At 36.4% G+C, this 15,128-nt stretch overlaps 1 protein-coding gene across 2 annotated transcripts in view; it reads left to right on the plus strand.

The window, feature by feature from the left end:
* Positions 1-15,128, plus strand: part of MED13L (mediator complex subunit 13L) — a 294,362-nt gene that overhangs the window by 226,703 nt on the left and 52,531 nt on the right. For both annotated transcript variants that reach the window (XM_059139468.1, XM_059139469.1), the window contains exons 5-9: positions 2,649-2,794; positions 5,740-5,934; positions 6,325-6,513; positions 10,096-10,261; positions 11,306-11,410. In XM_059139468.1, the coding sequence (XP_058995451.1) occupies positions 2,649-2,794; positions 5,740-5,934; positions 6,325-6,513; positions 10,096-10,261; positions 11,306-11,410 (801 nt within the window). The remainder of the gene's footprint in view (positions 1-2,648; positions 2,795-5,739; positions 5,935-6,324; positions 6,514-10,095; positions 10,262-11,305; positions 11,411-15,128) is intronic.

A 15,128-nucleotide genomic window follows, 5' to 3' on the forward strand; every position in this document is an offset into this window, starting at 1 on the left:
AAATAGGATTATTAGGTTTTTAAAGTGTATCCTTCCAAAGAAATTTTGTGCCAGTGTAAGCAAATTGTGTATGCATATGTTTCCCCTTCTTCCCATTTTATGCAAGTGGGAGTGTATTACATTGTTTTTGTACCTTAGTATTTTCCCTCATATTTATGATTTTATGTTGGAGGTTCCCACATGTCAGTGTGATAATTTTCTTTTAAGTGTTTGCACAGTATTACTTTTTAGGGATGAATGATAGATCATAGTTTAGTTAACCAGTTCTTTACTGAAGAACATTTTGGCTATTTTCAGTATTTAACTATTACAAATAATGCTGTAGTCAATAACTGTACAAAAGTTTTATCTATGGAATAAAATCGAAAGGAGTGGTGTTGCTAGGTCAAAGGGAAATTCTATTTTCTAATGTCACTGTTATCATCTCTGCCCTCCTGTGTCACATAATCTTAGAAAAAACAGAACTGTATAGCTGGAAAGGGATATAAATACAATCAAGTTTAGTGGTTCCCAAAGTATGGTCCTTGGGCTTGGAGTAACAGCAGCATCACGTGGGAACTTGTAACAAATGCAGATTCTTGGAGCCCATGCTTGACCTCCTGAATCGGAACGTATGAAGTTCCCAGCAGTTTGTGCTCACAGTTGCTTTTACATAGGAAAAAACTATGATCACAAAGGTGAAGTAACTTAGCACTTGTCTGAAGGTGTGACCTCTGACTTCTTTTTGAAACTCTTTTCCCATCATGTCAGATCTTTCCCCCACTGGAGTTTACAGACTACATGCTGTTCTTAACAACATCCACCCTTGCCTCATGCTCTCTCTCTCACTTTTTCTTTTGTCTCTACTACTGAAATCCCATTTTCATTTGTTCTGTTTTCTTGAAGCACTTGGATCTTCCAGTTTGGAAAAGTCACTACATCTTAACCTTCCTTTGGTATTTTGTTTTTACTTCTCTTTCTGTATGAGTGTCTGATGTACATTCATATCAGTCTTTTGTTCGCTTATACATATGCTCCTTGAGGACAAGGATGATGTTTTATTTGTTGTCACTTTAGGCTCCTTGCACCTTCCTAGCATTTACTAATTGATAGATAAACATTGGTTGCATTTCTTCTCATGCACAGTTGGAAATCAGTGAAATAGAGAACATACTCGGTGCTACGCTCAATATCTGTAACTCTGACCAGTTTTCTTATAAACATGCTATTGACTACACGGGACAGTAGGCATGATGGGGATACGTCAGCTCAGACCCCTCACTGAAGTTCATAGATGGAAAATTAACCCATATGTAATAAGTGAACCTATATTTTGGTTCTCTTATGTGCCAGGCATAATGTGTGTTGAGGCTGATACGTTTCTAATATCATTTTCAAAAATAAAGGACCATGCATTTTTTCATTTTACAGTTTACATTTATACCTGTATACATTTAAATTGTAGGTATCATTTCCTCCTTATGAACTTAAAACTTAAAAGTATGGTGTCAAGGGAAGGGATGTTAAAATTTTTCAAAATTCTTAAAAAATTTGAGTTATTATCGTGTTTACTCTGTTGTGCTAAATATCAAGATAGGTGTTTCTTATTGTTGAAACTTCACATTCTGGTAAAATACCCATTTTCTCAGATTATCTCAACATACTTGTCAGAGAAGAATATAGATGATTCCATGTGTGATAGAGTAGAAGTTTTATCACTTTTAGTTCACTTTTTCTTTAAAGCATTAGAATTTTATATCTAAGCAAAATTTAATGTTTTGGGTAGTACTCAGAATCCAGTTTATAATATTTTAGAGAAATTTTGAGAAGAAGCTTATCTTGGAGATGATTTTTTAAATGATAGTTGCCTGGCCTACAGTGACTTTGGTTCATCAGGCAAGTGTTCTTATAAGCTGTCTTGAGAAATGGAGATATTATCACTGGCTTAGGGCCAAAATTAACAACTTTGAAAGAATGTGCTTCTGTAGTAATTTTGAAATTATTTTTCTCCAAGACACATCATTTTTATCAATTTTTAGCTAATTGTGTGGAAAATGGAGAAATGGAATGCTTTAATAAAATTTTGTGATCAGAAGCAAATTGTAAAAATTAAATATAATATTACCAGCCCATTTAGAGTCTTGTATTACCTTAGCAGTTGTATATTGGGGACTTACATACAGCTGTGTCCTTAATTGTCATTTTTAGATGAACAATTTTAACCATGTTTAATGTTGTAAGCTTGTAAATATGATTGTTACTGTTATGTCATACCAAACATAAGCAAAACTGTTTAATCTTTGCCCCCGAATCCATTAAAGTCCAGTTCATATACAAGTGCATGGGAAGGTAGAAAAATGTTATGATTCTTTTTCTGTCCTTAAGAGTTTATAGTCAGCATAGGAGACTTTATGCAAATGAAACGAGGCAATCTGCACAATAGCTTTCTTAATTTCACAGTGTGGCATAACTAGTATCTTTAATTTGTCAGCAAGGTACTGTTATATTATTTGATCAAATCAACTGAATTTTATGCTATTAATATCATCAGAAGCAAGCTTTGATGGGTGATCGATAAAGTAAAGCTGTATCCCATAAGTAGTTCCTGTGCCTAGCACTCATTTCCTACCAAAAATGTAGAATTGAGTTTCTCATTGTTTCCTTTTTAGTGAGCATTTGTCCTGCGCATTCACATTCTTTCTTCATGGGGAAAGTAATGTATGCACAAGTGTGGAGATTGCCCAACACCAGCCAATTTATTTGATCAATGAGGAGCATATACATATGGCTCAGTCTTCACCTGCACCATTTCAAGGTAAGTAAATGGCAATGTCCTGCTGTCTACCTCTCTCACACCAAGTGGAGAGCCACCTTGCCCGGTAAGGTTTGCAGAATGAGATATTATCTTAAATGGGCATTATAAAGCTAAGTGTAAGGGTCAACTTCTGAAGAAGAAAGGAAAAGCTACTATTCACAATGAAAGCTTGTTAGTATTTTGCTGAAAGCTTAGAGCGTATCACATTTACAACATGGTCTTAGGTGAAGTTGTACTAAGGAATAAAATGTAGAGAATTGCCTTCAGAACAAAAGATCAGTATTTGGCGACAACATGGATGGAACTAGAGCGTATCATGCTTAGCGAAATAAGTCAAGCAGAGAAAGACAACTATCATAGGATCTCCCTGATATGAGGAAGTGGAGATGCAACATGGGGGCTTAAGTGGATAGGAGAAGAATAAATGAAACAAGATGGGATTGGGAGGGAGACAAACCGTAAGTGACTCTTGATCTCACAAAACAAACTGAGAGTTGCTGGGGGGAGGGGGTTTGGGAGAAGGGGGTGGGATTATGAACATTGGGGAGGGTATGTGCTTTGGTGAGTGCTGTGAAGTGTGTAAACCTGGTGATTCACAGACCTGTACCCCTGGGGATAAAAATATATGTTTATAAAAAATAAAAAATTATAAAAAAAAAAGATCAGTATTTGAAAAATACAATCCAATGAGTAATTGACATCAAAAATTAAAGGTTCTCATTGTTTTGTTTGTTCCATGGTTTCAGGCACAACATGACTTACCGAAAATTACTAATTTTGAAATTTCAATCAGAATCCTTTTTCTAGAGTTGTATACTTTCTTCAGTGATGTTAATATCTTTATTATTTCTTTTAATTAGAGGCTCTGTTGATTGTAGGTATTTGGTTGTAATTTAACTTAATGTGTATATGTTCATTAAATCTCAGCTAATCACCTAGATTATATCACAATAACTCCATGTCCCTGTTTCCTAATCATGATTTCTAAATCTTTGGTTTCGTTTTTAGAGTTCAGAATTTTATATGAATAACTTTTTAAATGTTATAATGTTTTTATGTAATAATATTAGATTCACCCTTCTGGAAAAATCTCTTTTGGTTCAGTCTAATTACTAGAGATGCCTGGTTCAAATGGTCTTAGAATATCATACAAAGTAATTTTTTTAAAAAACACTGATCTTTTAACAGATTTAACTAAAATATTTTTATTGACATAACAACCTGTCATGGGTGTTTAGCCTCTGTATTACATAAGATTGGTTTTTGATTTCCTGCAGATGATTCTGATTTAATTTGATGAAAACATCTGTTCCTTGCCCTAAAGATATTTGAGGCTTTTAAATTTTTTTTAAGGTAAAAAAGAATGTTGAATCCTCATTTAACTCTCTCCTAATTGTTACCTATTTTTTTATCCCCTCTTTTTGTAATACATTTTAAACCATGTACTTTACCATTCCATAATTTTTGGTATTTGCTGTGTGAACATTTATAAAATTCAAAACCCAGTTCCCAAACTGTATACTTAAGAGTTGTACAATATTTGCATATTATGGAGTACCAGAATTATTCAATACTGTGTTTTGTTAACTATGAAGGTGCTGAAGACCATCTTACTTCATTCTAGACTTTATCACTGAAAACAAAAGCATTTATTTATGATAAGAACAGAAGGATTTCCTAATCATGAGGGGAGGTAACTAATCTAAGTTGGGAAAGATAATATTAGCAATATCAGGTCTCCATAAACCAGTTATTTTAGGTCTTATCGTTTGTTTCTGATGTCTCAAGTGATAGAAGACTTTTTTGTGGGATGTTACCCTGCTTATTTCCCTTGATTGGTGTGGAGGAGGGGCATTCTTGGGGCAGATGTTGGCCTGTAAATAATTTTAGTGAATATAATTAATGTGGGATGTGGGAATTTCCTAGAAGTATTAATATAGAAATATTGATTATTGATGTAGGAATTTCCTAGAAGTATTAATGCAGAAATATTCCCTTTGATTAACTGTGTTGGTTGGACTCAGTATTTTTATCCTATTTGAATCAGTGAGGAACAGCTGAAAGATACCAAGAAATATGTGATGTCTATAGCTATCACCGAATATTGTAATATATCATCCAGCTATCAAAAAAATAAAGCCATCCAAAGAAAGAACATCTCATTTAATGCCTATGCTGAGATTTTTGTAGAGATTAGGATTAAGAAAAAGTTTATCTCTGGAAAAATACTGTTTGGAAGGTTAACTCCCCTAGACTACAAACTGGCTGGGTTATATGCAGCATCATGTTAACTATATTTTTGTGGCTAGGTCAGTGAAAATAACATCAGGTCAAACACTGGAAGAGGTAGAGGGACTTTGAGTCCAATAAGTTTTGCTTAGAGTTGTTTCATCAATGACCTTCAAAACAGTTGTAACTGAAATTATAACTAAGCATTATGTTTCAGACTTGGTACATCAAGACCTTTTTGCTATTACAAGTTATTTTTATATGTTATTTTTAAAATTACAACAAATACCTAGGAATTCTCAGAAACCCTGGAAAATGTGTCCAAGTTCTAGGCAGGTTTTGGGATATATGTATTAAATGGTTTTATTGTAAAAGAGTCTCTGTTCACATTATCAAACTCTTATCAAACAGGTGTATAGAAGCTTTCATAAATAGTTTATATATTGTGTGTTACTACAGCTGTCTGATTTTTTTTTTTTTTTTACCTCTCCCATTTGATTTCCTTAAAAAACTGATGTATGTTGAGAGGCATATAGGTAAGAGGTACTAAAATGAGAAACTTTTAAAAAATAAAACTGTAAAAGGAGTCCGGAAATAAAGAGCCCTATCTAGTAAGTGAGGCTGGACTTTAGCCTAAATGACCACATATGTGGCCTTACACGTAAGTAGGAGTTATTACCCTGATCTGTAACATATGTTTCTCCTCCCTGCCTTAGTACTGGTAAGTCCTTATGGCTTAAATGGCACGCTAACAGGCCAGGCATACAAGATGTCAGACCCAGCCACCCGTAAGCTGATCGAGGAATGGCAGTATTTCTATCCCATGGTGCTGAAAAAGAAAGAAGAATTGAAAGAGGAAGAAGAGTTGGGATACAACGATGATTTCCCTGTGGCTGTCGAAGTAATTGTTGGTAAGAAAATATTTTGCCTGAAGAACTTTATTCTATCTTCTTCATCTTTCTTAATTTAAAAAGATAATCATTGAGATTCATCAAAAATAATCTCCATAATTTTCCCATTTTTTTTTTTATTCTCTTGATACAGTGGTATATGCTGAGTAGTTATCTTGCCTGAAGCACCAGTGGTCCCTGTCTTCCAAATGCTATTATCATAATGTTGGAGCACATGTTTAAACAGCTATTAACTTAGGAAGGAATGGAGCACATCATTTTTGGCAGTACCTAATGAGCACCTCATTTTCATCATTGAGCTTTGACTCTGACCACTAGAATATCAAAGTTGGCATCCCGGTGTGAACTTTTTCTCAGGCCTGGTTCTCTCCTTGCTCTCTTTCCTTACAGGTGGTGTTCGGATGGTTTATCCTTCGGCATTTGTTTTGATCTCTCAGAATGATATCCCAGTTCCTCAGAGTGTTGCTGGTGCTGGAGGCCATATTACAGTGGGGCAGCAGGGACTTGGTAGTGTGAAGGACCCAAGTAACTGTGGGATGCCTCTTACCCCTCCCACTTCTCCAGAACAGGCTGTCATAGGTGAGTATAATCCAGGAATGTATTCATCCAGGTGGAGGAGATCACAGAAAACTATGTAGCTCCCTTGCCATGGAACAGATGAGTAAACTCACATTGAGAAATGCCTTATGCCAAGAGATGGAGGTAGAGTGACATGGGAAGTCTGCAAAATACAGAAGGAAAATTTTCAACAAATAGAATGGATGTGCTTCCGAATTTGAATTGTGCCCTATTAGTCTTTATTCCAGTTAGACAGTGTAGTTGTTTCTCTTAAGTTCGATACACACATCTGTCCCTTTACACACATGTATGTGTGTGCACACACACAGACATACATGAACAAGGGACAAGGTGGAGGCTGCTCTTTTTTTCCTTAAAACAAATGGAAACCGCTTAATCTGAAAATAGCTGAAACATTTGCCCAGTTGGCCATTGCCAGGCAGGAACATGTCTGGTATAATTCTTTTCTTGTTATATTATAAAGGTAGACTGGCATTCAGGAGCTCTCAGGGAAATGCTTTGTTCTGTCAGTCATCTGTCTACATTAATGATCAGTATTAATTACATATGAAACTTTAAAAAATTTCCTTTATGAAAAAATTCAGAAATTGTTTAAATTGGGAGCATTTTGCCATCTTTGGAGTAGTATATTTTCTGTGTTAACTTTTTGGTTGTTGTAGTTGACGTCGTTTTAATTGGAAATCTAGTCATTAATATTCATCAGACTTGAGCTGAAGGGAGATTATTTATAGGCTTTTTAACGTAGGCCATGTTAGTGAAAGCATCAGAGTAGATAAAGTCTTGACTGCTGAACTGAAAACAGACTATGCAGCATGATACACACTTACGTGGCTATTCTCATGAGATTCCCTAAGACGGCATTTCACAGTTTCCGACGTGGTGCTTCGCATGTGCAGGGGATTCAGTAAATGTTCATGGTTAAGCAGTATATCGGGCGCAAGTATAGAGGCTGTGATTGAGCTCCTAATTTAAAAATCTGGCTATATAGCTTTTACTAGGTGAGTTGGCCTTATTAAATTCTCAAACTTGGCCTGAGCCTCCAATTCCTTCTCTGTTAAGTACTATGTACTTGACAGCTATTACACATACTAGGTAAAAAGCTTGACAGCGCTCTGTAGGCAGCAAAGCAGTATACAAATGGTGGCGTAAGCAATTTGAAGCAGTACTCAAAACACGATTATGTTATCTGGAAGGAGTTACTCAGATATGGTGCGGAAGGCATAGAAATGGGCAGCAGGCAGCCTCTGTCTTGAGAAGCCATGTAGTTGCTGAGACAGTAAGAAAAAAGGGACATCCAACTCTGATATGGCAGAGCAGAGAATTTGGATGATTCCTTGTGAAAGGATTTGCTCAATTTTTATTAAAAAAGAAGAAAACCAGAAAAAGGAAAAAGAAAAAATACTTCTACAGACTTTTTAATAATCATCATAGAGAAGATATATTGATACAGAGACTCAAATTAGTATCTCTTAGGGATATTTGTATTCAACTTAAAATTGAAACTTAAAATTGAAAGCCTGCTGTATGCATGATGTCCTAGGGTCTGATCAGTTAGGAACGATAAATTTCACGATTCAGAAACACCAGGTTTTGTTTATTGTGGTTTTCAATGTGGACTTCCTAACTCCAGGTCTTTACATTACTTCCTTTGACTCTGTGTAGGTCATTTGTGCTAAGCCCTGGGTAAATAAATCCCCTGATGCCTCCTAACTCTCTAAAGCCAACCAGATAAAAGCAATTGGAACCTTTGTTGTAAAGTGAATTTGTTTTAATTTTTACATCATGATACAATGAATTATAGCTTAGGACTCTTAATTAATGCTATCTCAGAGACAAAGACGTCTTGGTCAGCCTTGTATTTCTGCAGTTGATAAACATTGAGCATCGCCATGTTTTCCTACATATAGGACAAAATGTGTCCCTTTTTCCCCTAAAATGGCAAAGAATCTTCTAGATTAGCAGGGGACCTAGGAGGGCCAACTGGTTTTGGTGAAATCACTCTTGCCTCATGTGGATAGGTACCTCTGCTTGTGTCTCCTACTTATGGAGATAATTTTGAGAAACAACATTCAGTTTGTATATGATGGCATGGAGTATAGGTCTTGTCTAGTTCCCTATGAGGTATCATCCCCATTTTAATTAAATCATTAAAAGCTACTGAAAAGCATTAACCCAGCTTTAATCTTAAAAAACTGTGCCTTATTTTCCTCATCCCTTTTATTTTTTGATCATATTCATCCCATATGACACTGTGGGTATATAATCTCTTTGGCTAAATTGTAAGGTGTTTGGGAGCACAGGGCTATGTGTTGTACTTCTGTTTCTCTGTTTATCCCAGTTTTATAATAAGCATTTGCAAATCCACTATAGAATTGAAGTGAATTATTTTGTACCGTATACCAAGTTAGGGAACTTTAAAGATAAAGATAGCAGTAAAAGACCAAATTTTTTGTCTCCTTTATCTAATTTTTAATACAATAATTCTTTCATGGAGAGCAAGCAATTTATAGTTCTTAGAACCAGCATTTTGATGCTGGTTTATGTTTTTTTGTCTTAAATAGAGCTAAGCCCAACCATTCAGCTCATCTGAACATGATTGTGTTCCAGCATATCAGGACTACTCATTTGTGGTATAAGGTTGTTTATTTTTCAGATGAGGGTGGAGGTTTCCAGAGTGCTTAAAATTGATTATTTTGGTCAAGATGTTTTGTATCATAGTTCTATTGAGGATAAAACCCACAGTATATCTATGAAGTTAAATAGATGAAAGTAATTGAATCAGAATTTAATACTGGAAATCAACTTCAATATTTGTCTTGTGTGATAGAAATAGTAAAATACTCATATAACCAAAAACCAGTATTACCAGTAATCCTAATGCACCTAATAGAAAGAAATGGGATTATATACCAACCATAGCTGGAAAAGCTAAGTGGAGTTATTAGAGAGAAACTAGTGAATAATCTTCTGATACAGAATGTCGAGATAACCTTTCAGTATTTTAGCACTAAGATTTCATAAATTGTGTCAGGCATAAGGACAGAGAGTTCCACACGCAAATTTGAAATTTGACCTTGTTAAAAGCTTTGTGCCATTAAGTTCTTTCTCTGACCCAGGGCGCTATGTGCAATTGCTGCATAGATTTTTAGCTAAATGAGCAGAAAGCTCCCTCTGCTGTTTTGTTCTGCCTTGAAACTTACTTATTGCATTGTTGATTTAAAAATTTAAAACAATCTATTTGTGATCACATCTTTAGTACTATGATATATAAGCCTTTATAGCTAAGTTGTCTCCAATATCTGTAGAGTCGGAATGCCTCTGAATGGCTATGCCCTTGGGTTGTCTGAGTGTGTGAGTGTTGATGTGGTGAACTATTTTAGGGAAGAGACAAAGAACCGTCCAAAGTGCCAGTACACACAAATTGTGCTCAGAGCTATGGGTAGTGTTCTTGCCAGGGTGCTACATGAATAATACGGGTTTCAAAAATCAAAACATTTCTGTGAAGTAAGCTTACAGTCTGTGTACCAGGAGACCTTTTCAGATAATTTTCACATTCCCAAGTAAGTTGTCTGTCTTTTCCAGGGGACAGTGGAGGTACGCAGAGTGCTGTCAGTCACCTAGGCTCCCAAGACGGGGGGATGATAACTATGCACAGTCCAAAGAGATCGGGGAAGATTCCTCCAAAACTCCACAATCATATGGTCCATCGAGTCTGGAAGGAATGCATCCTCAACAGAACCCAGTCCAAGTATGATTTTTGCATTACGTCTGGATCATGGTTTAGTAACACCATGTCTTTGATTACTATGTGAAGAGTGTTAGTCACATTGAACCATCGTGTGACCAAACCTGAAGGGTCATTGGATTAGTAGATCATCTTTTTGAACATAATAGTGCAAAATTGAATGCAAGGGTGTTAAAGATGTTGACTTGATTTGATTGGTTATCTAGGAAATTTGGAAGTTCCTAAGTATCTCAAGATTGGTAAGGTATCCATCTGATATTTTTTAGAACATATGGCTGAGGGCAATAGTCAGTGGGTTGGTTTTCCTCTGTATACCAATTTATGAATGTTTTCTATTTGCAAAGGGAAATGACCTTCTTTGTCACATTTTCTGCGACTTAGGTCTTCTGTTTTAAATGACAGTACAGTTCTAAACTGAAATGATGATAGAGGGGTGTTTGCCACCTGCTGTGCTTCTGTTGGTTGATTTCCAGAGGCCATATTCTTTTCTTCCCCTATCTGACTTTGCTTCCTTCCTTTGCCCCCTGTCCCTCCTCTGGCTCTCTTCCCTGCCTTCCTTAGCATATTTTTGAAAAAGTGGAAGAATTGATATGTCAGTTTCTTATTATTTCCTAGTAGCCTAGTAGTTTCTTATTATTTCCTAGTTTAGAGACACGGCTTAAACAGTCTGTCTCAGGGCATAAATTCACAGATGCTGGGAAAAGATAATTTTAAAAATTTAAGTTAATTTCTACAAAATTTAGGTGACTTTTTAAAGCAACAACTAATAGTGCCAGATAGTGTTTTAAGTGCTTTGTATCCATGTTAAAATGTGCAGTCAACTTAAATAGAAATATTTGAACCTTGCTTCTTCTAGTGCATAGAACAAGTTTGCTCTTCCTTCGTCCCTCTCCCCACCCCCGCCCCCAACCTTGGATTGCTCAGCACTATCAGCTAGCTAACATTACTATGGGAAATGTATTCAGGTCTTTTAAAACACCCCCCTCCCCCATCGAGATATAAGTATTTTCTCATGTTTACACAAGTCACATTTTTAACCTTTTTTAGGAGGAGCCAAATGTCAACTCCAACTCTTGAAGAAGAGCCTGCTAATAATCCTGCTACTTGGGATTTTGTGGATCCAACCCAAAGAGTCAGCTGTTCCTGTTCTAGGTAGGTAGTAGACAAGGCAGAACAGGGGTCAGATAAAATGTTGGGACCTTGTTGTGTTGGCTGTCTCGTGGACTCTCAGACCGCTTCTTCTTCATCATTTTATTTTGTTTTGTTTTGTTTTCAGTCTTCCTCCTCTAGTAGAGAAGGAAAAGATAGGTCTTTTCTTTTATACAGATGATAACAGTTTTATTGTCAGGACTCAAAAAGAGCTTTATTTGACAACTGTGACTGTGGCCCTGTTATCAAATTGCTCCCACAAATTTTTTTGTGGTAACTACTCCAAAACCAAAAGGCATTTGATAAGACAGTCTATTCCCCTTTAAATGAATTTATTTAATTGTTCTTGATTTTAAAATAGAGATAAGTACTAAACAACTTGGCTAGAGTTCATAGAATTTGGATTAAATCGACCTTCCATAGATAATTTGTCTTGTTGTCAGTGCTGGTATGTTTTGATGCTTGAGGTAGGTATTTAGTAATAAAACCTGCCAGAAGCTAAAATTATTCATTCAGTTAGATACAAAGCTAAAATTATTCATTCAGTTAGATACTTGAATTAGAACCCTGAATTGATTTCTGTAGAAAATATTTGCTCCCCTGTATATTACCTTGAGTTATCACTCCTTGTAGTAGTAAAGAGTCTTATTGTCATGGGCTTTCATTAGGGTTCTTAGATTTCTTTCTTTCTTTTTTTTTTCCTTTTAAGATTTTATTTATTTATTTTACACGTATGTGAGAGGGCAGAATGGTCTCACGCAGGGGGAGAGCCAGGAGGAGAGGGACGGAGAGAATCTCAATCAGACCCTGTACTGAACACAGAACCTGATGCGGGATTTGATTTCATGACCCCGAGATCATGACCTGAACCAAAATGAAGAGTTGAATGCTTAACCAGCTGAGCCAGCCAAGTACCCCAGTGTTCTTAGATTTTTTTAAGTGTATATCAGCCTCACCCCTAGCTCAGGTGACTGTTGAGGATGTGATGGTGATTATTCACTTAATGAGCAACTTAGAGTAGCTTTGCTTCCAAAGTACATATTTTCCCATTTGATACTGTTCAACAATTAGAAAAAGTTCTTTTGAGATAAAATATATTAAGAAAATGGCCATTCATTTCCCTAGTTTTTTAGGGGTTCTTATTGTGACATAAATAAGTTGGCTTCAGGGTAGGGAAGCAGTCAAATGACCCCTGAGAATATGTACAAACTGTGTGTGTGTGTATTTGTACATGCTTAAACAGCAGTTTTCACACCGTATTCCCGTCCTCTCCTCTCTTGTCCCTTATGTTGATTCTCTTTTATCAAGCTCTGCCTCTCTAGTCAGCTTTTTTTTTTTTTTTTGAGAGATGCTGTAAATATTAGCCTAATGAAATGTGCACTATTGATTTTTTAAGGAGGGTGTTTTTGAAGAAGTTGTTCATTAAGGATCCTCTCTGAGCACCTCTTGTCTCAGGATAGGTGTGGTATACCAGCTGAATACCTGTTTTCCTTCTGTTTCTAGGCCATTGTAACTTGTGTGACAGAAAGCCTTTTCTTATTAATTCTTATTTCTAAGCAGCTCATAGCCAAGTTATGGTCCACCTTTAGAACGTACCTAGGATAAAAATGTTGGTGTATTTAGCTTTGCTTATGCCCTCATCCTATTTTTGCTCCTCTTTTCCTTAATCTAGATTTTTCAGCTGTTAAAAATAACCTTTTTGTTGATTTCTGTGACATTTTTATTTGCTCCCTTGAATTGTTTTTACCTGAAGTGTAAATAAATAGCACTTTTTCTTTTGTCCTTTGGAATCACTCCTCTATTTCCTGACCAGATTCTTATAGCTTCAGGTCTTTTTTTAGTTATGCTTTTCATTCCATTGACTTCCAAGTATTTATCTCTAGACCTGACTTCTCATACATACTCTGGTCTTATATTTTGGGGGATGCCTTTAAGAAATATCCTTAATATTGACATGTGTGTTTTCTCACAAATCAAGTATCTTGTTCCAGTCATTTTTATCACAGTTTCCCCTTTTCAGCCTAGAAACTTTATCATTTATTATTTTTCTTCATTTTATAGACGAATTTTATCCTTGCATTTCACACTGATGTCCTTGGAAATGTCTATGATAGTAATTCTAGTTGCCTCGTTCTTTTAGTCACCTTGTGTTTCTACACTATTTGGCTCTGCTTCTGGTTCCTTCCCACCACTGGACCACTCATATAGTTAGCCTTTTGAGGCTGATTTCCTGCTCCTTGCTTCACTGAGGCCTCTTACCTGATCAGAGATTTGCTGTGATAGTCTGATAGTCTGTTACTCCCTAGTGTATCCCTGATTGTAACCATTTCACAATGTAGCCAAGTCATTAAATACAACTGGAAAAAAAAAAATGACTTTATGAGATTTTCTGGTTTGCCAAAAGTCCTTACTTTGAAGAGGCTACCATAAAATATCTATCAAAGGACTGGTGTGGGTAAATGCTCTGAGAGAGAAAATCCAAGTGAAAAAGTTTTATGTAAAAGATTCTTTGAACTGGGACGCCTGGGTGGCTCAGTTGGTTAAGCAGCTGCCTTCGGCTCAGGTCATGATCCCAGGGTCCTGGGATCGAGTCCCACATCAGGCTCCTTGCTCGGCAGAGAGCCTGCTTCTCCCTCTGCCTCTGCCTGCCTCTCTGCCTGTGCTCACTCGCTCTCTCTCTCTCTCTGTTTCTGACAAATAAATAAAATCTTTAAAAAAAAAAAAAAAAGATTCTTTGAACTGTTAAAATAAGCCCCTTCCAAGATGTGATTGAGATTATTTTCAGATGAGACATTCACCTCTTAGTGTGCTGCTGTGCCCTGGAGATTTAAAGTGCAATTTCCCCCTTATTGTCAGTAGCTTTATGCTTAAACAACCTTCTTCAAACTCTGATTTTTTTTTTTTTTTTTTTTAAAGAGTAGCAAAGACTTCAGCAAGAGTCTTTTCAGATTATCTACTGCAAGATTACCAAACCCGTTATGGAACGGTCCACTCCTCACACTTTTTAATGGCCTTATGGGGCAGGGTGGCCATCCTCCTGTCCCACTAAACCATCCCATTATGCCACACAAATCCGTTTTACTGCTCACTAGGGTACCATTGAGTGTGATATTTAGCAGTAATTTAATGCCACCCTAGTGGCCTCAGAGAGTTACTGCTGCATGGGCAGGAGAGCTCAGGTTTTTTTCCCTGGGTGGATTTATATATTGGGAGGAACTGGCTGACCTACTGTATAACTTTGTTGCACAGATTAAACCTTGGCATCATCTAGTGGGCCCTTCCTGAGCAATATCTCACACCTGTGCTTGCCAAGAAGTGTGTTAGGATGTGAGCAGACTTGCTACCCTGCTTGGTACAGCTGCGTTTGTTGTTTTCATATTCACTCACCACTTTTTTTTTTTTTTTTTTTAAACATCTGTCTAATTTTGTGAGTCTGGAAGATCCAAAGTTGTCTTTTATTCCTTCTTTTTTTGATAAGAATGGCATATAAGATTTCTAGTCTATTTATTCTGTTAAAGATTTGTGGATTGACCCTCATTTTCTTGTTTTCACACTTTGGGGGAGAATCACAATTATTTTATTCCCAACTTACAACAGTACAAGCTATTATAAGCCATTCTATATTGGAGTTAGTAGAGTGTTGTAAGATAGAAATTAGAAGATTTGTTTCTCTCTCTCTTGGCAAATGATCTCATTACTCTTGGTTTTAAGATGCAGTGTG

Source organism: Mustela lutreola, chromosome 11 (assembly GCF_030435805.1).
Source record: "Mustela lutreola isolate mMusLut2 chromosome 11, mMusLut2.pri, whole genome shotgun sequence".
NCBI lineage: Eukaryota > Metazoa > Chordata > Mammalia > Carnivora > Mustelidae > Mustela > Mustela lutreola.